Source organism: Schistocerca piceifrons, chromosome 1 (genome assembly GCF_021461385.2).
Source record: "Schistocerca piceifrons isolate TAMUIC-IGC-003096 chromosome 1, iqSchPice1.1, whole genome shotgun sequence".
Classification (NCBI taxonomy): domain Eukaryota; kingdom Metazoa; phylum Arthropoda; class Insecta; order Orthoptera; family Acrididae; genus Schistocerca; species Schistocerca piceifrons.
In genome coordinates this window covers 538,816,749-538,839,542 of record NC_060138.1, presented here as the reverse complement: position 1 = coordinate 538,839,542, position 22,794 = coordinate 538,816,749, and the positions used below count along the sequence as shown (strand labels likewise).

Below are 22,794 nucleotides of genomic sequence, written 5' to 3'. Positions count from 1 at the left end.
ATGGCTCAGAATATAGAAGTGGCTCAGAATATAAAAGAAAAAAGGGCTTCCATTTGATCATTTTGACAGTGTGCATATACACAAACATGTCTTAGTAATGATAAATCTGATGAATTTGAAATATTGAAATATGGACTGATAAAATATATATCATCTGAATGAAACAGACATTTTTCCACTGAGTCTATATTATTTACTGAAACTTATTGTTCATCACGTCTAGTTTCAGCTAATCTAGACATTGTTAAGTGTTTATGTACAACCTCAGTCACCTCTTTGTAATTAATAAGTGAAAATTCGCTATGTCTATCTTTTTGAAATTTGAAAAGTTTAAATATGGAAACAGGATAATTGTACTTATACATTCTCGTGTCAATATAGGCATAAAAATAACGATTAAAAGCTACACTCAACAGATACAGTATATATTATGAAATAGCATGTAACAATGTACCTGTACAAAAAGTACATGACCTAATTGGCTCAAAATGGGAGATCGGTAGTGTGTATGCAACATAATGGCAAAACAGTTAGCCAAAGCAAGATGCCGCAGACATGAAAGTAGCATTAAACTCACATGATGTTTGACTGTTCGTGGTAGTTTACAAGCATTTGGGGCACTTAATGTAGGAAATAACTATGCAAACATTTAATTCTGGTCAAAGAATAAAACTGAGAACAGAGTAGCAGTTTCAGTGATCTATGCATGTGTATAAAGTCATATACCAAAAGCAAAGTCAGTAAGAAAGAAATGTGGAGATGCTAAAAGAATATGTTTGAAAATATTTAAAAAATTAGAATTTACAACCTTTTTTTTACAAATGTGAATTCAAGATTTAAAATATCAGTAAAAATCAGTAATATCTGTGTTGGAGCAATGCCTCTCTATCTCCGTTTTATAGGTTTCGCTCAGAGTGTAGACAATACAAATAATCCTACTTGTCATTGTGAAGAGCATGAACACCATTGTTACTTTTGTTTTGATTGTGAAGCAGATTATGATTGAAATTATTGAATAACCTTCTGTTTGTAGGTTGTTGTTTTTTTTTTTTTTTTTTTTTTTTTTTTTTTTTTTTTTTTTTTTTTTTTTTTAGCACTGTATCTGGCGGCTAAACTAGAAACTGTGTATAATAATGTGTTAATTTACTAATAATTTAGGTTTGTCTTATTAATATCACACTCTGATTTCTGATCTCTATACAGTCTTCTACCATTTTGATCCATTAGTAATTTTTTCATAAAAATGTTTATGGAATGATCAGCATGTTGATTCGGGATGCCACAATTCTGATGCCTAGCACTGACAAATTGAAAGTTAATAGAGGCCTCAGAAACCAGCCATTTATGGCCCCAGTCAGTGCAGCCACTTCTGATTGTCATGTATGTCCCATCATTAGATGAAACGTGTTTACACAAGGCAATTCATTCAAAAAATGCATGAGTGAAATTGAAACTCACAAAATTAATGCATAACTACATAAATAAGAACTACCATTAATAGTTCCATTAACATCCTTTGTTTGTTCAGTTTGACACCAACATACTGGGAAGTTCATATTGATCATCAGCCAGTAATAGAACCCTTAGTCAGATGTGTCCTTTCAGGTTTGTTCTTTATACCTTCCACAGTCACACTTCTTGAGGCATAATTGCTTGAAAAATATTGAAGAAAGCGTATAAGTAGAATACCTGTGATTTGCTTGAAGTAATGCAGTACTTTTTCTAAAGGAAGCGTAACTTTTTGAAATCAGGTCATACTTTTTGAAGAACACAGTACGTATGACAGGATTAAATATCTTGCCTACAATATTTGTTCATGACTTCACATAATCTCGTACATTTTAAAGAGTAGTCTTCTGAAAAGTGTAGTTGTAGGGGCTTATCATATAAATATATGTACCACCCTTCACCAACAAACCAATCTTGGTTGGTGGGTAGTAATTTATCATTGCCATTACATTATTTTTCTTTGTCTACATGTTGTAAAATATATATCCTGTGATCTCCTTGAAGATGTTTCAGAAAATGCTGACTTGCCATATTATTCCAAGAAGCATCACATAATTTCAGGCTGGAAAAAGGTTATCATGGTAGAGGGATTGGCTGATTGTGGAGATATGCCTGTTTATATCCACAGGTGTTTTTTCCATGGAATTATCGTGGACTTGATGCTCATAAGACAGCTGGTGAATATGATGCATTTTCATATTGATTGTCTCAAAATGGCATGAAGCACAGCTCACACTTAGAAATGTTGACGTACTTCCTTGAATATGACACATCATCACAGCTTCTGAAATTAAGTTTTTCTTAGCTGATCTGAGTGAAGCACTATAGCTATCATTTCAGATTGTTTTAGTACACCTACCATACATCATAGGACAACAACATACAAGTTTTATGTAAACCTCTCTATTGCACCATACTCTTGTGAGCGGTATGCAGTCACTAATAGGGGATAACTTCTAAACAACTCTGAATGCATCTTATTTCGGTGTACTTTGCCACACAGTCATGAAAACCTATATACTCTGTTGTATGCAAGTAAGTTTATTTTTAATTAAATGGAAAACTAAAGTATCATCAATGAATGAGATTTAATGTTAGGACAACAACTGAGCACTCATGGGAGACTGAAATGCATTTTAACCATTCCCAGGTAGTACTGTAAAACTGTTATTTATTTTTCAGTTGTTCTTCCTGCATTTTACTCTCAAGACTGTTTCGTCCTGCGAAATAGTGCTGCCAGGTATCTCATTCCTTTAATCCATAACACTGTTAAGGAAAAAATCAGTGCAGAGAAGTCAACAGATGAGGTAAGAAAATGTTGGTGTGTTTTTATACTTCTTCCTAGTAGGAACTCTATTGTAGAAATGTGTATAAAATTGTATTGAGGAACATGCATTGAACTTACAGAAGAGAGTTCCTGATCTGGTGGACTTACTATTGGAAACAGTTTCTGAACAGAAGCAGACAACAAAAGATGAAGGCAAAGAGGTAGAAAGTGCTGCTGCTGTGAATGAAGAAGCGATTGTAGCTCAGGTAAGATATTGAGAAGGATGGAAAATTTAATTTCACTTTCATTAGCAGTGTCTGATATCTTGAAGTACTAAGAATGTAGTCCAAATCATAATACAACTGGAGATTAAAAACAATAAGCCAGTAATTCTGCATGCCACACTTAAATAGCATGTTCCACTTTATCATTGATGGAAAATTTCCGAAGTATCTGCGACCACATAAGAACTGTTTAAGCAGAAGGTAGATACTGACTAATATTCATCAGAAGAATCTCGTGGAACTGTGGTTCACCCTTCATAAAATGCCAGTTAATCATTATTATTACTAAGTCTGGGCCATTAGCAAGTTCAATACATAGAATAAAGAAAGAATATTCAGGGAAGAGGTGCATGAATTTTCATAGACTTATTTTGTCAGCTTGAGAATGTTACATAAATGCTGTACAAATTAAATTGGAAGACACCATTAGAAAGACATAATACACGAGGGAAAAAAAAAAAACAAAAAAAAACAAAAAAAAACACTCTTACATATTTTGAGAATGATTATTCCAAGGCTAAGCAAAGACAGATTACACCTTTGAAATTGCATCATGTATAATAAGTATGAAACCAAAATTAAGGAAATTTTTGCTTATACAAGAACTTAAAGAAATCTTATGAAAATGTGTTAAATAATCTGTATGAACAACTGAATTTTTCAAATCAATTGGCAAAATTTGTTCCTCAGTTGATCACAGTGGGCTGAATGCACAATAGTGAAACCATTTTCCAGCAGCAATTTTTTCTTTTAATCACAATAAAAATAGTTGATGAATTGTAGATACATTAATTTCAACATATGTTCAAGGAACAATCAATATAGTGGATTTTCCAATGCAATTTGCAAAATAAGATGAAAATCGTTCTGTCAGCTAGAAAGTGAAGGCAAGCTTACAGTTCCAAGTGATATTAGATCCATAAACTTCTTAAAAAAGGTTAAAATTATGTCATGTATTTATTGTGCTTCTTTTTTTATGTAAGGGTCCAGGGCCACATTATTTCCTTATAAGAAGTCATTTTCCTGCATCAGCTGTTCTGTTAATTTTAAATAGATTATTATTAACAATTATCAGCAATTAGTTAATTTTGCTCATCTGGGCATTATCAAGCTGCAACATGTTATGATCCACACAGCAGTGTGGAGAAAAACCAATGTCTGGTGCCATCGCTAATAAGAGGGCAGCACAAGTGCACAGCTATCATAGATGCGAAGCCCATGTGTAAAATAAGGAAATACAATGCCATGAGTAAGTCCTGTCATTGAACCAGCATATAAAATACATGAATATATGTTAGCACAAGTGCTGAAGTGGATGAACACATGTTGTTGTCATATCTTAAATTCAAATAGCAGCTATTTTATTTTAAGACATTGACTACACCATAAATGTTTCCTGCCTGAACTGTCTATGTGCAAAATGTTGTCATTTACAAAATATTGCAGGATTGTGGATGCAAATAAACAGAAAATAAGTTATACTAACATAGTTTACTGTAATATTCATGCTGGTACAGTGACAAATTGTGCGTTAAGGATGACCCAATCATGATGCTGATGTAAGTGGTCTTTAAATCCTTACTTTGCTACAAAATGTTCCGTTTCCTGTGTAGCAGTTTAGTAAAAAATAAATTAATTAAAAAATGTATTTATTGTCTTTGCTGGACTATCTACCAATAGTGATATCCTTCCTTAAATATTTTAAGCATACATTTATTATTTATCTCTGCAAATGCAATGTTGTTATTTAGATTCTATATTTTTCAGTCACTAGCTGTTCTTCTGAATACAGCACAGGCAACAAAGTCTACAATTGCACTGTCTGTTGCCACATTAGCTTCCAAACCAGAGATTCAGGATAAACTTCATTCTGAACTTAACAAGCAGTTACAGACATCTGTAAGTACAAACTGTATATTTAACTGAGAGTACTGCACTTATTTGGCCACAAGACAATTTTCCAAGTGTATATAACAATTTGTTCCCTTGTAGATGTAAGATATGTTTACTGGTGGAAGATAGCAGCAATTTAATGACTTTTTCTCATTCCACAGACGGAGATATCCTTTGAGACAGTGCAGAATGCACAATATCTCGACATGTTCCTGAATGAGATGCTTCGTTTGTATCCATCTGAATACAGGTACTTAGGGAACAAGGATTTTATTTATGGATTTTATTTATGGATTTTATTTACAGTAATAATAAACAGGAATAGTTTGATTTCATTTTGGAAATTGTTGCAGGATTGAGCATGAATGCCTGGAAAACACTGAGTTTGAGAATCTGAAGATTGAGAAGGGAACCATAGTATCTATTCCAGTGTATGCTCTTCATCACTTGGAGGACTACTATCCAGAGCCACATACTTTCAATCCAGACAGGTGAAATACTCTGCACAGTATTAAAACTTATCATAAATCTGTCTTTCAAAGGGTTGAGATAGAGAAAGTGAGATAAGGGTGGGAGGGCATTTGAGAGAAGTTGATGATTATTTGTAATTCTGTATTACTTACATCAAGCAATCATGACTTCAAGCATCAAGTCATCTTTATCTGTATCAGCAACTTTATCATGAAGACGGGCTCCATTTTGCATTGTTGTAAAGAGTGTGACATAGGAAGTCAAAATAAAGGTACAGAGAAATGTATGAAGAAACCCTTAGAAACATCAAATACATAAAGCACAAAAAGCAATAAATGAAAGTAAAAAATTAGCATAGTGGATTGGTAACAATAATGAAAAACAAACATGAAAAATTACTGGAAATTTTAAAATTAATTTAGATGTATAGAAAAGAAATTCTGAAAATAATGATTGAAGAAGTGGAAAAAAAATTTGGGAATATGAAATGAAAGGAAGGAGAATGGGTGCACACAACAGAAATGAACTTTTGCATGTTATTTTAGAAAGGAAAGAGTGCCATTCGCTTCTTCATTTATTGTTTATCACTTGACTCTCTTTCTTGATACACTATAGTGAGCTGTGATTACAGAATTTTGACAGTATAATCAACATAGTTGAAAATGTCAAAGGTAAATGATGGGAAATCAAACAAAGTAATACTAGCAGAACAATTACCCAGCAAAGTCGACTCAGTTATTCCTAAACTGCCTTATCATAAAGTTCCAATTATCACCATTCTGTGAATTATATCTAACAAGTGATAGACATTCAATACAAATATGCAACATAGTAATGTCGTATGTAACTGGAATTACAAAACGTAAGGATATTTAATGTTGCATAATCTCCTCAGGTTACATTGTCAGGGTGTTCATCGGGTACAGTCACAGTGCTATCGTTATTATGATGTTTATGCGATGTGATATCCTGGTGATTGACAAGGTCACATACACTTGTTTTATCCTGCCACTTGCTTGCAGCTGATTGATGTTCCACACATAGTTTGACAATCTACATCTATTGCAGCCTCACAAAGAAAAGTGAAGTTCACACAGATAACAGTAACGGAAATGACCATCCTTAGTATAGTGTGAATGTAGCAAAACCAAGAGTCTGTTGTTTGTCACTCACAAACACCTGATTGATTTTCAGCAGCTGGTTTGACATTGTACATCTGCTACAGCCTCACAAAGAAAAGTGAAGTGCCATATAAACAACAGTAAACGAAATGTTCCTCCTTGATCTAGTATGAATGTAGCAAACCAAGTGTCTGTACAGACCTCAGCTGTGAAATGGTCATGACATATGTCATGACATAATAACTTCTGCACAATGACATTGTAGCACTGGATTCCAGGGAGAGTGCTGATGGTTTCTGGGTGGCTTAGCAGAATGATGCAGTGTGGTGTAGAGTTAGCTGAGGCTGCTGTAGATGGGATGCCATAGGTGACCAGTACAAGTGTCCTGGAGCAGAGCTGTGACTGCAGCTGGCTGCTGCGGGGTGCACATGGCTAAAGTATACCATGATGAAGGGGTATTCATGGGCTCTTGATAACCACATGACTCGCAGATGGAAGATAGACCATGATAGCAGCACCATCATTGTTGCTGCATGTGCTGCCTATGGATGATGTTAGCAGTCCCTAGTGGTTGTGTTGCATTCTGTCACTGAGTCTATAAACAGAATGTTTACTATCAGCACCAAATGCAAACATGCGATGTATTGGTGAAACACATAACTGTCTCTGAAGGTTGAGCATTTGTAGGAGAAGGAGCAGCAACCCAGAGGATGCAGACATTGAGCCACAATCAGGAGTAGCTAAGGATGCATGGTCTCTGCTGTGCCTATTTTCCATTATTTCCTCTGTAGATTATGCAGCCATTGTAAGAGAGGCCCCCACCAGGAAGGAAGCAGGTAATGCAAGGGTGGCTACAGTGAAAGAAGAGGTGCCGGGTTGTTGTCATGGAAGGCCAAAGGCAGCAGGAGAGTCAAGGGCACAGATTGCAACAGAACTCCGATGAGGAAGCCCTGGAAGAAGCTGTTGGTGGCTGGCTGGGAATGGTGGCTGGGTCAGAGCAGCACAGGGGGACCTGTGGAAGGTGCAGTGTATGCCAAAAGAAAAAAAAACAACACATGAGAAGTGAGGCAAAGGCAATGAGAGGAGGTGCAAATGCATGTGATGTGGTAGCCAGGGGACACAGGAAAGGAACTGAACGCCCTGGCACCCTGTGTATGTGACATGCAACAATGGAACTCACAGGGGTGTGTGTGGACATGCAGGAGCACCTGGTGACACCTGGAGGTGCACAGAGATGAGCCACAGGGCCAGCCAAAGCGGCAGCGAAGACAGGGCTGACAGGAACAGCACTGACGATGACAAGACTGGCCGTGCACAGACTTTCTTCTGTAACATCCCACAGTTCATCAACTGTTCTATACACAGACTTTCAACTACAACATTCCCCAATTCATCGCCTGTTCTATCAGTATTGTCATTCCTTTCTCCTTCTCATCATCAACAAATTTAGTGATGTTTGCAGCAACTGTCATTGCTGCCGGTGTTGATATTTCTGTGATCATTTTCTATGCTTCCGCTGGCCGGGGTGGCCGAGCGGTTCTAGGCGCTACAGTTTGGAACCGCGTGACCGCTATGGTTGCAGGTTCGAATCCTGCCTCGGGCATGGATGTGTGTGATGTCCTTAGGTTAGTTAGGTTTAAGTAGTTCTAAGTTCTAGCGGACTGTCATTTTAGAAGTTAAGTCCCATAGTGATCAGAGCCATTTTTTCTATGCTTCCACAGTGATGTAACAACACACACCACTTTGAAATGGAAGTGTGTGTACCTTATCACTTTAACAACTTAGTTACTGCTACAGCCAGATCAACAGTTGGCTTTCTTGAGCAGTAGTTTCAATTGGTCATTGTTTTCCTTTGATGCTGGAAAGGACTATATTGAGATGTATGATAAATTATGTTTTCAGTACTTGATTTGTCAATATTACCCTTTGGGCCACTTACATTTTTAATGACAATGTTTCAGATTGTAATTTCTGGATACAGAACTGTACCAAGACACATTGGCCAATTAATTAAGTTTGTTTATTCTTCAGAATTGTTTCCGCTCTCCATCATGCTGTAAAACCTAACTAAAAATACCATATTATGCCACATTAGATTATGGACATACAGTTCATTTGGAGGCTCCTATAGATTATTTTTATGTTTAGGTTTTCTCCAGCCATTGCTGAAAAGCGTCACCCATACACATACCTACCATTTGGTCTGGCTGGTTCCAATACGGCTAATGTCAGTGTTCAGTATGGTGTCCTTGTAGCTAAGTTGGCAGTTGCAACACTGATCAAGAACTTCAAGTTTGTGCCAGCTGAGGAGACTCAGGTATGAACTATATCACTCACTCATAAGCAGCTAAATATTAAACATCATTTATTATTGTTACAATTTGTAAAGTTCACAAGTGATGTCTTATTTATTGGTGGGAGGCAGTAAAAATTACTAAAAGTTAGTAACTGGAACAGCCACATTAAAACATGAGCCCTTCCTGTTTGCCTGCTGATTCCCATGCTTCTGGTAATATATTTTCAGATACCACCACCTTTGGAGGAGGGGATCACTGGAGTCATGAAGCCAAAACCAGTGAAAATTAGTGTGGAGCTTCGCAAATAAGCACACATATGAGATCACAAGGCTGAATGGAACACAGTGTATTTTTGACAGCAACTAAATTAAATTTTGTATGTCATTGAGCCATTAATGTTAACACTGATATTTGTGTTTACACATTTCTAGTTTAATTTTATTTTTACTACCACTTTTGTATTATCACATATAAGACTTTTCAAGACTCAGTTTACAGTTTTGATAAAAGGGGAGAAATATTTCAAGACTTCTTCAATACAATATAATTATTGGTTTGACTTCTTAAGAAGTGCCTAAATTACTGTATATTGGTAGAGGAAGACATTCCACATTGCAGAGCAGCAATTAATATTATGTGCAGGCCAATTAAAAGGAAAGACAGGTGCATAAGAATATTTTCAACTTCATATGGTACATTGAAATTGTGGCTAGGTTAGAAACCTCTTAATATGCTAAAAGTATGTGTATCTATATAAATTATGCTTAACAATCGACAGAAGTACGTAACTGCTTAAGCATTCTTTCACATGGGAGCAACAAGGAATGCATTTCAAATGTATCTAAGTAGCTTAATACATTTTCATTAAACCCCATGAACTACCAATAACATTTGAGTTGCTGGATTTGTTTGTTCTGCAAAATGGCTGAATGTGACCCTGTAGGGTATAGTTTTCCTGTAGCAAATTCTGATAATAGATATGAGACACTTACACAAATTAAAACACAGAAAATTCTACATTTTTGTTGATGTAGTTGTGACATTCTTCAGTTAAACATACTGATAGTCATGTAACTTGAGATATTTTCAAATGCTTCTTAATGGCAGCTATTGAGACATACACCAGTAAAAGACTGCATATCAAAAACAGTGTCATTACTGGTCATGTATGCCTTTGTATCAGCATAAATAAATGATAGAACCAATGATAAGTGTAATAAAATGAGACTGAATGCTATGGTGCTGAATTTATGAGAACAGGTATTTTTTTAACATCTATATAATAATTTTTAAAGAAAATAAATTTCTTGCTGTTATTACTTAACAGGACATCTAGCCAAGACTAGAAACAAGCAACAGCATGTAAGAATCAAATTCCTTGTAAAACAAAGCCTGTATGTCACAGTGTGATGTTGGTATTCCAAATTTGGTTTCACGAGGATACAAACCAGTGAATAATTATGAAAAAGTATTGTTAATGGTATTTATAAACATAATTCAAGTATGTATTTGATTGCTGCACTGTAAACATCATTTCTTTAAGGAGTACTTGTAATTTATGATAAATTTTTGTCATTAATTTTGTGGAGATCTGTCTTCTTACTTCTGAATAAAAAATTTCTTTCACACAAAACTATTTTTCAATCATATTCAATGCAAAAATATTATTTTCAGTACAACTGCAACAACCATTCCTCAACTACTGAACAATAAAGAGCTTTCTCTGGAGATCACCAGTATCCAGAATTTTTGTATCATTTTTGTACCTGCCTGCAGTAGATAGTACAAGCCATAAATGAAAGGCTGTTGGATCATAGTACTTGAACCAGTTGTTAACTATGGTATAGCATAGCATCTCTGATTACTAATCGAAATGTTCCGAGTCAAGTGTTTGAACCCAGCCACTGACTAAATTGTGAATGAAAATCATCATCAGTGGCAGATGAAGACATGGGCACCTTCATTCTGCCAACAGCCTCATCAAAGAGGGTGAAGAAGTGGCTAGAACTTCAAGGCAACTGTTTGCCCTTGGGGTAGGGAACAACCCCTAAAAGGCAGGAGAATCAGCAATAAATATCAATGGCATGAGGATGCTGAAGGCAATGGAAACTACTGCAGTAAGTGGCCTGTAGTTAAAAAAATGTATTGGTGTTACCTCCATTGGAAAAAGATTATGAATTAGCTCCCATTTTGTATCCCAGAAAGGGGTGCCCAAGGATGAAGTAACCATGAGAAAAAGATTGAATAACCAACAAAAGTTTAATATTTTACAAATTGGGGCATAATGCTGTAATGAATAATACAGTAGGCAGCTTATTTGCAGAGGAATGGACATCTCTAAAACGAGGAATCACAGAAGGTACAAGAAAGGTAGCTATGGAAAAACCTTGGGAAACGTAAGTAACTCAATTGACAAGAGGAGAAAGTACAAAAATGTTCTGGGAAAGGCAGGAATTCAGCAGTATAAGTGACTAAGGAAAAAAATTAGCAGGAAGTGACTACAGGAAAAATGCGGAGAAATAGTCATGGGAAGAATTGGTCCAGTCTACAGTGTTGATGGCCAATAATCCTATTTTTCAGTGCAGATGCACACAATGCTCAGTCTCGTATTGGAATCAGGAACTGTGAACAAGGGGTTCGTGAGTATGTGACACTAAGTCAGTAGTGTGTAACAATGGGCTGTGAATGTGGGTCAGATGGGAAGCATGCTTGGGTGACCAAGGCGGTTAACATAACCACTCCTGTTACGTGGAAGATCTGTCTTCGATTCTCGATTTTCACCCTTTATCAGTAATTCATTTCAGTGACCAAATGCACGTAATGTCATTAAAACCTTTGAACAAAATATAGAGTAGATAGCAGATAGGTGGAAAAGAATACACTGAAGGCCTCTATGAGTTGGAGGACTTGTCTGATGACATAATGGAAGAAGGCATGTGGAAGTCCCAGGCAGCTGAGTGACTGAGTCTGAGTTTAACACAGTTTTTTTAAGACTTGTGATTAAATAAAGCAAAAGAGATAGATAACATTCCTTCAGAATTTCCAAAATCATTGGGGGAAGTGCCAACCAAACAACTATTCAGATTGGTGTGGAGAATCTTTGAGACTGGAAACTTGCCATCAGACTTTCAGAGAAATGTTATCTATGCAATCCTGAAAATACCATGGGCAGATAAATGTGAGAACTACTGGACAAGTTGATGATGAATAATATAGAAAAGGAAACTGACAATCAGTTTGAGATTATAATTGGTTTGGAAAGGTAAAGACAACAGAGAGACAGTTCTGATGTTTCACTTGATGATGGAAACAAGACTTAAGGTGAATCAAGATACATTCATAGAATTTGTTGACATAGAAAAGACATCTGGCAATGTAAAATGATATAAGATGTTTGAAATTCTGAGGAAAATAAGAGTAAAGTATAGGGAAAGTTAGGTACCATAGAATACCGAAGAACCAAGAAGGAACAAAAGAAAGGAAGGTGAAGAAGAAAGAGATGCATCTAAAGTGTCTAAGACAAGGATGGGATTAAAATTCAGTGTGAAAGGATATCAGTGATAAAATTCACTGTTTACATTGCTATTCTCAGTGAAAGTGGAGAAAAGTTACTTGATCTATTGAATGGAATGAATAACTTATACATAAAAAAAGCAGTGATGGAAATAAAAGAAAGGTTTAAGAGTAGGGTTAAAATTCAGTGTGAAAGCATACCAATGATGAAATTCACTATCTACATCTCTGTTCTCAGTGAAAGTGAACAAGAATTGCATGATATGTTGAATGGAATGCTGCCTCTGCTCAGAAGTGCTCAGCAAATTGAAACAATACCTGTACAATTTGTATAGCGCATCACTTACTCAAAGTGAGTGTCAATGTGCAGTAATTTGTGCAAGTCTACCTAGATTAAGCAACATAGAAGGAAAAGGAAAAAAAATCAGGAAGATTAGCATTTAAGATCCAGTTGATAAGGTCAATGGACGTGGATCCAAGTTGAGATTGGGGAGTGAGGGAAAAGGAGTCAGCCACGTCATTTCAAAGGAAACCTCCGGTAATCTGTTAGTGATTTAAGAAAATGGTGGAAGACCTTAACCTAGTTGACTGGATGGGGTTCTGAACTGCCATCTTTTTGAATGCAAGTCCATTGTTGTACCACTGTGGCCAACTGCATTATCTCTCTCTCTCTCTCTCTCCTCTCTCTCTCTCTCTCTCTCTCTCTCTCTCTCTCTCTCTCTCTCTCTCTCTCTGTCTCTGTCTCTCTCTCACTCACTCTCTGTCTCTATAAAGCAATATTGAAAGTTGAAGTAATGTGAGCATTTAAGTTGGTTATTCACATATTTTAAGTACAGTTTTGTTATTATATTAATAGCTTTATATGTTACTTTCCAGTCAGATTGCATAATCAAAATAAAATATACACATTATTTAATCATTGTTAGTGGCAGCGACAACAATTTAAGTGCAAATTCTACAATGTAGGAAAAGACAGATTACTATTTACCATAAGGAAGACATGTTAAGTTGCAGACAGGCACAGTTAAAAAGACACACAAAGCTTTAAGCCACAGCCTTCACCAGTAAAAGAGAGAGACACATCATTCATACAAACAAGCAAGCACACCTGATGAACACGACTGCCATCTCCAGCATCTTGGGCTGGAATGCAACTGTCAGGTGGGATGCAAACAGCAATCTTGATGGCTTAGGGAAGGGGAAGGGATAGTAGTGTATGGGTGGGGAGAAAGATGAATGCTGTCTGGTGGAGTGTGCAGGGACTAAGATACCAACAGGCATAGCATTGGGAGGTTATGGGCCAGGGAAGGGGGAAAAAAGGAATGGAGTAGGGAAAAGCATTGGCAGAGGGCTGCAAATAAACAGGGTGGGAGATGAGAATGGGGAGGAAATAATAGGACGGAGGGAGTGGAAACTGTTGGGTGGAGGGTGTGGGGACAGTGTGCTACTGTAGATTGAGGTCAGGATAATTACGGGAGCGGAGAATGTGTTGTAAGGATAATGGTTCAAATGGCTCTGAGCATTGTAAGGATAACTCCCATTTGCGTAGTTCAGAAATGCAGGTGGTGGAGGGAAGAATCCAGATGGCTTTGGTAATGAAGCAGCCATTGAAATCAAGTGTGTGATGTTCAGCTGCATGTTGTGCCACGAGGTGGTCTAATTTGCTCTTGGCCACAGTTTGGCAGTGGCCACTCATCCTCACTCCCAACCAGCTGTCCACCAGGATATATTGCCTCATTTTAGAGGTATCAGTTGAGTCACGACATGATGAAGCTAGTTTATATAAATTGTCATTGAGCTGTGGCTAATACTATGTAGTCACACCTGCATTTTACTATGGAGTGTACACTTACCAAATACTGCTTTATGATTACTGACTTACTACAAAATCTCCCACCTTGACTCCCACCACCACAGCTATTGCTGCTCTGCCAAACAATGAACGCTAAACTGTGGTGTTCATGTTAAATTTTGTAACCTGAAGTCATAGTATATAGGAGTGAAAGGAAAAAGAAACCAGACACTTTATGAGGAATTTTTATTCTCTAAATATGTCATCATGAAGTGTATGGGTCATATAATCTTGGACTATCTGAGGATTCTTGAGCTGTTTGTGACGTGGACTGCATCATGTCTGTTTGTTTAATACCTAGGACAATTGCTTAACTATGAAAGTGGGTTCACATAATTAGGGTATGGTCTAGAATTGTGCTGGAAAGAACAATTACCACCTACTTGTACTTCCTGGAATTGCTAAGATTCGTGCAGATACCATTTGAGAAACTTGTTGAGGAGTATATGGGTCTTTTTTGAGCTGCACACCCTCATGACACTAAATTTCAGGTTATAACAAAGAACTGGACCTTCCCATATGACCATCTGGACTCAGTGGAGGAACTTTGTGAAACCAGGTTACCTGATATCTGCTTTTTCTAGTATACTTGGAGGATATGTCATAATGGATGCAGAATATGAACATGTGGTGCATGTCTGGCAGGAGTTTAATATCTCTTGGCATAGGGGAATATGCAATACTTTATATAAACACTGACATATACTCACTTGTAGATATTGTTGTGCAAGTTTGGGATGTATGCAGTGAAACATACACATTTGATCCTGCCTTCTACTACATCATGCCATAGCTTTTGTGAGATGCCTTTCTCAAATACATCAGTGTTGAATCAAACTCTTAACCAATGGTTACAAGCCAGGCTGCTACTTACTGCTTACAAGATTAGCAGGTGACTTTGCCAATTTTTCCATAGATGCAAAGGCAAATAACCAAGGAGTGGATGAACTGTTCAATCAAACATCTGCTGATTAAAGTTACAACATGTACCTGGATGTTATCAATTTATACTGGTACACAATGCAACAGTTTCTTCCTCTTACAGCTTTTCAGCAGCTTTCTGGTGCTGAATTTGGCAAATTAGGTGATTTCTCAACCATCATCATCATCATCATCATCTTGATGAAATTAGGTGATTTCTCAACCATGGTGTTTGATATTGATGTATAATATGTTTTGTAGGTAGGTGTGATGTATACTAATAGTTTACATGACACGCACAATGGTTTGCCACTATGTCCATAGCATCAAGTACCGTGAAACAGTTCTCACCCAAAGCTGTTGACAATGCTGGAGGGGGAAACAAGATACATACTACATTATAGAAAACTTCATAAATGCCTCAAGTTTGGGATGGAACTCAGCAGAGTCACTTATGTTATTGCATTCAATCAGCATACCTGATTGAAGATATATATTGATTTAAGAAAATGAGAAAGAGGGCTTCCAAGGGGCAAGGGCAGCTGGAGATGGAACAGGTGGGGACAGGGGCGGGGGGAGCGTTACATGATGAATGTAACTGTTTAGACATTGAGAGTGTTAAAATTTGCAGAAAAAAACTACTTTTAAGAAAATTAAACAAGACAGGAGTTGAACTCAGAGCTTTTGGCTCCAGTGTTAGGAAGTTGTCACTGTTAATTGTGTTAAAATTTCTGAAAATTCTATATGGCAAGAGGTGAGCCAAAACACTCCCAGTTCCATTGCCAAGGGCAATTGTACTACTGTAGTGTAATTACGGTGTGACCTGAGATTGTACCAAAGACTGCAATTCTCCACTACTCTCAGTACCTGGTGCTTGGAGAGATACCTACTAAGGCTAAAAAGTTCTTGAACTTTAAGAATTTCTACACAAGGGTTGAGTACATTTCATTATATATGCTGACTGTGAATGCCTTCTCATTCCTGTAGCAGGCTATGAGGAAAACCCTACTGTCTTGTATTCAGCTCTCACAGAATAGCACATACCGTTTGTGGCAGCATACTAAATTACGTGTTATAAATGACAAGCACAGTGATTCACCAGTATGTCCAGATAACCAAATTCTATGACATGGTTCCATCCCAAGCTGATGATGCAGTTGGGGAACAAAATAAATGATGTTGAAAATTACAGAAACCTCCAGCAATGTCTCAGTTTGGGTTTGAAACTGTTAGAGCAATCCAAGTTTCTGAATTCAGGCAGAGTTCCTGGTTGAAGGAATTCATAGAAGTAAAAAACTCATAAAATATCATCCATGTTCTGTGGTTTGGACAAGGATTTTTACAAATAAATGAATAATTTAACTTTTGAACTGCAGATATATGCAACAAAAAGAAAATGAGCTTAAAACCAAAAAGGCCTTCATAAAAAATATTATATTGTTTAAATATTAATTATTTATTAGAAACAAATTCTGTATGTATCACATTCAGCCCAATTGGAGAACTAGAATTCAAGTCTATAGGATCATACACATATGGAACTACATATTTGTCTATTAATTCATCCTTATGTGTCACTTTTTGTTCTGTTAAATATTTTATGACATTTTCAAAATTTGTTTTAGCAAGTAGTCACCATAGGATCAGAATCTGTATAGCTAACTATATTGCACTGTAGAAATTGCTCAAGTTGATAGCACTTAAAATCTTTAAATACACACGGTACGCAGACTTTGATGGTGTTAAGTTTAGTGTGGCACCTCAGTATAAGTTGGCGATGGACTGACTGTTGCTGAATATGTCGATTTCTTGAAGACACAGGTCACACTCTGTTGTAGTCATCAGACCCTCTATGGACTATAATTAGTCATGCAGACAATCCCACTCAGTCTCAGTGGACTGAACCATCATACAACCTCAAACATTTTCAGATTGTATTGTTACATCACAGTGTACCAGCTGCTATGTCTATACGAATTCACTTCAACCCTTTAGAAGTCAAATAATGTCATAGTGAACAACATTCTGAAATGAACTATCCACATGGGTGAACTTCTGGGTATTATATGCACTTGTACAATCCCTGCCCTGGCTGTGGCAGCAGGTATGGAATGCAACTGTTTAGACACTAAGGGTGGCAAAATGAATTTTAAGAAACTTACACATGATGGAGACGAAACCCAGAATCTCCTGCTAGTACAAGTAGCTGTATATGAAAGTGAATTAACCCTAATGACACAGATACAGACAGCCACTAAATGGTCCCAGCTGCATCTTAGATCCTCTACTTGTAATGTGGTAATGGGTGAATCTCTTGATTGCCTATTACTGAAAGAAACTGAAAAATGTCTTTCACTACTTTTGAAGATAAGATCAGGGTTAGCAATGAGCAATGACCCATACACTTCATAATGACATATTTAGAGAATAAAAATTCCTCATAAAGTGTCTAGTTTTTTTTCCTTTCACTCCTGCACAAGATTACCCTATTTCTGAACATATTTTTAATCAGAAGGTTGTTGGTTTGATCTTGTCATGTTTAATTTTCTTAAATTTCACTCAATTTAGGTGAAATTTCACAATGAAAATAACTATATGCACTAGAGTGCAATCCCAATTTCAAATCCAACTGATTGCCTGACAGCTCTTTAGCTGTAAGGCTTGGGTTTGACTCCCATCATGCATAATATTTCTTAACATATTCTTATATTTGGTGTAGTTACAGCAATTTTATTCAGTGGTTGTTTTTCCAAACATGCAATATTGTAAAAGAAGAGTGATATTCATTAGCTATGAGTGGGAATAATTGGGGGAAAAATCTACTATATGAAAGATACATACATTTATCTGAAATATGCAGACTCCTATAGTGAATTTAGAACATCACATATTGTGTGAGAGCTGATGTCCACATTCTGTAAAAAATTTATGATTATAGTGAAAGTGTACACATAGTGGAATATACATTTAAAAATCTGGTGTATCAAGTTATGAAATTGAGAAACCAATCTGTCAAAGATGCAGCTGGCAACCATGTGTTCAGAGTTTATGTGAGAAGTTAATGGCAAAAGTGACTGAAATTGCATGATGTGAATATCATCCATCAGAAGAATCTATATCCAGATATTACATCACCTGTTGTGATTGATACGTGATACTGAACACAAGTGCAACATACAGGACACTGGAATTGAATTTAGTCTTACTTAAAGCAGTTTATGTACCCAATCATACATAAGTCTTCAAAATAAATGAAAAAATATAAACCATGCATGTGTTTTGCTCTTTATCTATAAAGTCCCTTACAAGGTAATAGAAACATTTATTCTGCAGCATATCATCATGGATGAAATACCTTCTCCACTAACAGCTTATTGTAAATGATTGGTCGTGTGATATTACTAAGTAAAAGGTGAATAGAGATAGTAACTTCTTACCCAGTAATGTTGTTGTTGTTGTTGTGGTCTTCAGTCCTGAGACTGGTTTGATGCAGCTCTCCATGCTACTCTATCCTGTGCAAGCTTTTTCATCTCCCAGTACCTACTGCAACCTACATCCTTCTGAATCTGCTTAGTGTATTCATCTCTTGGACTCCCTCTACGATTTTTACCCTCCACGCTGCCCTCCAATACTAAATTGGTGATCCCTTGATGCCTCAACACATGTCCTACCAACCGATCCTTCTTCTAGTCAAGTTGTGCCACAAACTTTTCTCCCCAATCCTACATTAGTTATGTGATCCACCCATCTAATCTTCAGCATTCTTCTGTAGCACCACATTTCGAAAGCTTCTATTCTCTTCTTGTCCAAACTATTTATCGTCCACGTGTTCCAATATTTCTACGGAATCCAAACTGATCTTCCCCGAGGTCAGCTTCTACTAGTTTTTCCATTTGTCTGTAAAGAATCCGTGTTAGTATTTTGCATCCGTGACTTATTAAACTGATAGTTTGGTAATTTTCACATTTGCCGACACCTGCTTTCTTTGCGGTTGGAATTATTATATTCTTCTTGAAGTCTGAGGGTATTTCGCCTGTTTCACACATCTTGTTCACCAGATGGTAGAGTTTCATCAGGACTGGCTCTCCCGAGGCTGTCAGTAGTTCTAATGGAATGGTGTCTACTCCCGGGGCCTCATTACGACTCAGGTCTTTCAGTGCTCTGTCAAACTCTTCACGTCTCCCATTTCACCTTCATTTACATCCTCTTCCATTTCCATAATATTGTCCTCAAGTACATCGCCCTTGTATAGACCCTCGATATACTCCTTCCACCTTTCTACTTTCCCTTCTCTGCTTAAAACTAGGTTTCCATCTGAGCTTTCGATATTCATACAAATGGTTCTCTTTTCTCTGAAGGTCTCTTTAATTTTCCTGTAGGCTGTATCTATCTTACCCCTAGTGAGATAAGCCTCTACATCCTTATATTTGTCCTCTAGCCATGCCTGCTTAGCCATTTTGCACTTCTTGTCAATCTCATTTTTGAGACGTTTGTATTCCTTTTTGCCTGCTTCATTTACTGCATTTTTATATTTTCTCCTTTCATCAATTAAATTCAGTATTTCTTCTGTCACCCAAGGATTTCTACTAGCCCTCGTCTTTTTACCTATTTGATCCTCTGCTGCCTTCACTACGTCATACCTCAAAGCTACCCATTCTCCTTCTACTGTATTTATTTCCCCATTCCTGTCAATTGTTCCCTTATGCTCTCCCTGAAACTCTGTACAACCTCTGGTTTAGTCAGTTTATCCAGGTCCCATCTCCTTAAATTCCCACCTTTTTGCATTTTCTTCACTTTTAATCTACAGGTCACAACCAATAGATTGTGGTCCGAATCCACATCTGCCCCTGGAAATGTCTTAAAATTTAAAACCTGGTTCCTAAATTTCTGTCTTACCGTTATATAATCTATCTGAAACCTGTCAGTATCTCCAGGCTTCTTCCATGTATACAACCTTTTTTCATGATTCTTGGACCAAGTGTTAGCTATGATTAAGTTATGCTCTGTGCAAAATTCTACCAGACGGCTTCCTCTTTCATTTCTTACCCCCAATCCATATTCACCTACTACGTTTCCTTCTCTCCCTTTTCCTACTGCCGAATTCCAGTCACCCATGACTATTAAATTTTCATCTCCCTTCACAATCTGAATAATTTCTTTTATTTCATCATTCATTTCTTCAATTTCTTCATCATCTGCAGAGCTAGTTGGCATATAAACTTGTACTACTGTAGTAGGCATGGGCTTCATATCTATCTTGGCCACAATAATGCATTCACTATGCTGTTTGTAGTAGCTTATCCGCATTCCTATTTTCCTATTCATTATTAAACCTACTCCTGCTATTTGATTTTGTGTTTATAACCCTGTAGTCACCTGACTAGAAGTCTTGTTCCTTCTTCCACTGAACTTCACTAATTCCCACTATATCTAACTTTAACCTATCCATTTCCCTTTTTAAATTTTCTAACCTACCTGCCAGATTAAGGGATCTGACATTCCACGCTCCGATCCGTAGAATGCCAGTTTTATTTAACCTGATAACGACATCCTCCTGAGTAGTCCCCGCCCGGAGATCCGAATGGGGAACTATTTTACCTCCGGAATATTTTACCCAAGAGGGCACCATCATCATTTAACCATACAGTAAAGCTGCATGCCCTCGGGAAAAATTACGGCCGTAGTTTCCCCTTGCTTTCAGCCGTTTGCAGTACCAGCACAGCAAGGCCGTTTTGGTTAGTGTGACAAGGCCAGATCAGTCAGTCATCCAGACTGTTGCCCTTGCAACTACTGAAAAGGCTGCTGCCCCTCTTCAGGAACCACACATTTGTCTGGCCTCTCAACAGATACCCTCCGTTGTGGTTGCACCTGTGGTACGGCTATCTGTATCGCTGAGGCACGCAAGCCTCCCCACCAACAGCAAGGTCCATGGTTCATGTGGGAGGAAGGAGGGGGGGGGGGGGAAGGGGGGGGAGGCACCCAGTAATATACACTAAGTATTTGTTGATCCTTCAGATTGTGGTCAGGTGACTGTTACTATGACATTAGTACTCCATCCAGAATGTCTCCATTTTGAGAGTGTTTTCTCAAAAACACTATTCCAACCCAAATATCATCTACCAAAGGATATGCAGACAGGAACTGATTTTAAATAAGTTATAAACAACTGCAACCAGTCACTTTTTCCGATAATAATGCTTTATTACATGAACCGGTTTTCGAACCTTTTCAGGTGCATCTTCAGATGGTTTCGGGAGGATTCAGGAAGTTACACCATTACTGGTAGTAGCATAATGCTGAGTGCTGGTTCTATGGCAGAAAAGTGGGTCACACTTAATATAATGTATCACCATGACTATAGCTTATCTGTCAATATGGATGTAAATTTAGTTTTTACTTACTGCGGCAGTATAGGCAGCTTTTTTCGTATCTGTCTGCCTCCATTTTGACATCCAGAACACTTTCACACAAACTATATTAGTTTACACTTTGGCAGTGACACTTTACCAGCATCCAGCATGCGCTTTACAACTGTTGCTTGTAACAAAGATCTTGACAGAAAGATATGGCATAAGCCTACTTTGTACAGAGATGTAATTTGTTGTTCTTTACATGTGTTAAAGTCAATATAAGGGCAAGTATTTTAATCAGAATGGTGATAACATGAGAGCACAAGAAAAAATAAATAAATAAATTACTACAAGAACAAATTTCAGGTGATCTGATATCTTATTTCTACTTGTATATTACAGGCAGGTTTTTCTTTTTTTTTTTTTTAATTTAGTAGCAATTATCATGTTTGCCATTAACATGAATCTCAAGGAATCAATAGTACAGAGTTATTGTATCTGCAGTGAGGTGCAGCTGTCTGTATGACTAGGACCTTTATATTTAAATTAATAACAAATCTTCAGATGAACTGTTGGCTTATTTCTGTTATTACGTTAACATGATCTGGGGTATTATCAAGAGCAGATTCTGTTTATTTTAGCTAAAGGTATATGTATAAGAGTTACAATGATTGTAATGGATTAAACCTGTTTGTATGGCTGTACATTTAATATTTAAAAAATCATGAAAAAAAAATTCTTTAACTGTTGACTTATTTTTATTCTAACATTAGAGTGATCTGGGATATTGGTAAAGGCAGCTTCTGTTTGTTCCAGCTGGAATTAATATGTATGAAGTACTGATTTATGTTAGCAATGGAGGGCTTTAACATTTAGAGATATGGTACATGTCTTATTCTGTGGTAGTATATTACATTGACACCAGTGTGGTTAGGATGTAAGGAGAGGGAGGGGGTGGGTCATTGGGAGGGGGGAGGGGGGGTTGGGGAGCCGGTGTAGGGTTCGTTGGGTGGTTACTTGTTTTGAACTAGTAGATCTTCGAAGTTCTGAAGGAAAAATTTGTTTCTCAGTTCAGTTTGATCATTGAGTAGGTTGTCAGGTGCTGTATTTCTGTAGATAAATATTTCAGTTTCTTCAAGAAGGTCAAGTATTGTGCCTTTGTTGGCAAAATGTAGTATTTGGAGATTCTGTTCTATGTTGTTTGCAGACCGATTGTGTTGGGTAAGATGTGAGGCAAAGCTGGACTTGTTCAGGTTGTTAAGACGGAGTGCATCTATGTGTTCTTTAAATCTTGTTGTGAAGCTTCTACCATTTTG

General features: G+C 37.1%; 1 protein-coding gene across 1 annotated transcript in view; it reads left to right on the top strand.

Moving 5' to 3' along the window:
* LOC124799362 (cytochrome P450 3A8-like) overlaps nt 1-10,475 on the top strand; it is a 268,183-nt gene extending 257,708 nt beyond the window's left edge. The window contains exons 8-14 of the mRNA XM_047262919.1: nt 2,692-2,816; nt 2,917-3,042; nt 4,828-4,959; nt 5,115-5,203; nt 5,307-5,444; nt 8,694-8,862; nt 9,070-10,475. Of these exons, the coding sequence (XP_047118875.1) occupies nt 2,692-2,816; nt 2,917-3,042; nt 4,828-4,959; nt 5,115-5,203; nt 5,307-5,444; nt 8,694-8,862; nt 9,070-9,150 (860 nt within the window). The 3' untranslated portion in view covers nt 9,151-10,475. The remainder of the gene's footprint in view (nt 1-2,691; nt 2,817-2,916; nt 3,043-4,827; nt 4,960-5,114; nt 5,204-5,306; nt 5,445-8,693; nt 8,863-9,069) is intronic.
* The last annotated feature ends 12,319 nt before the right edge of the window (nt 10,476-22,794 follow it).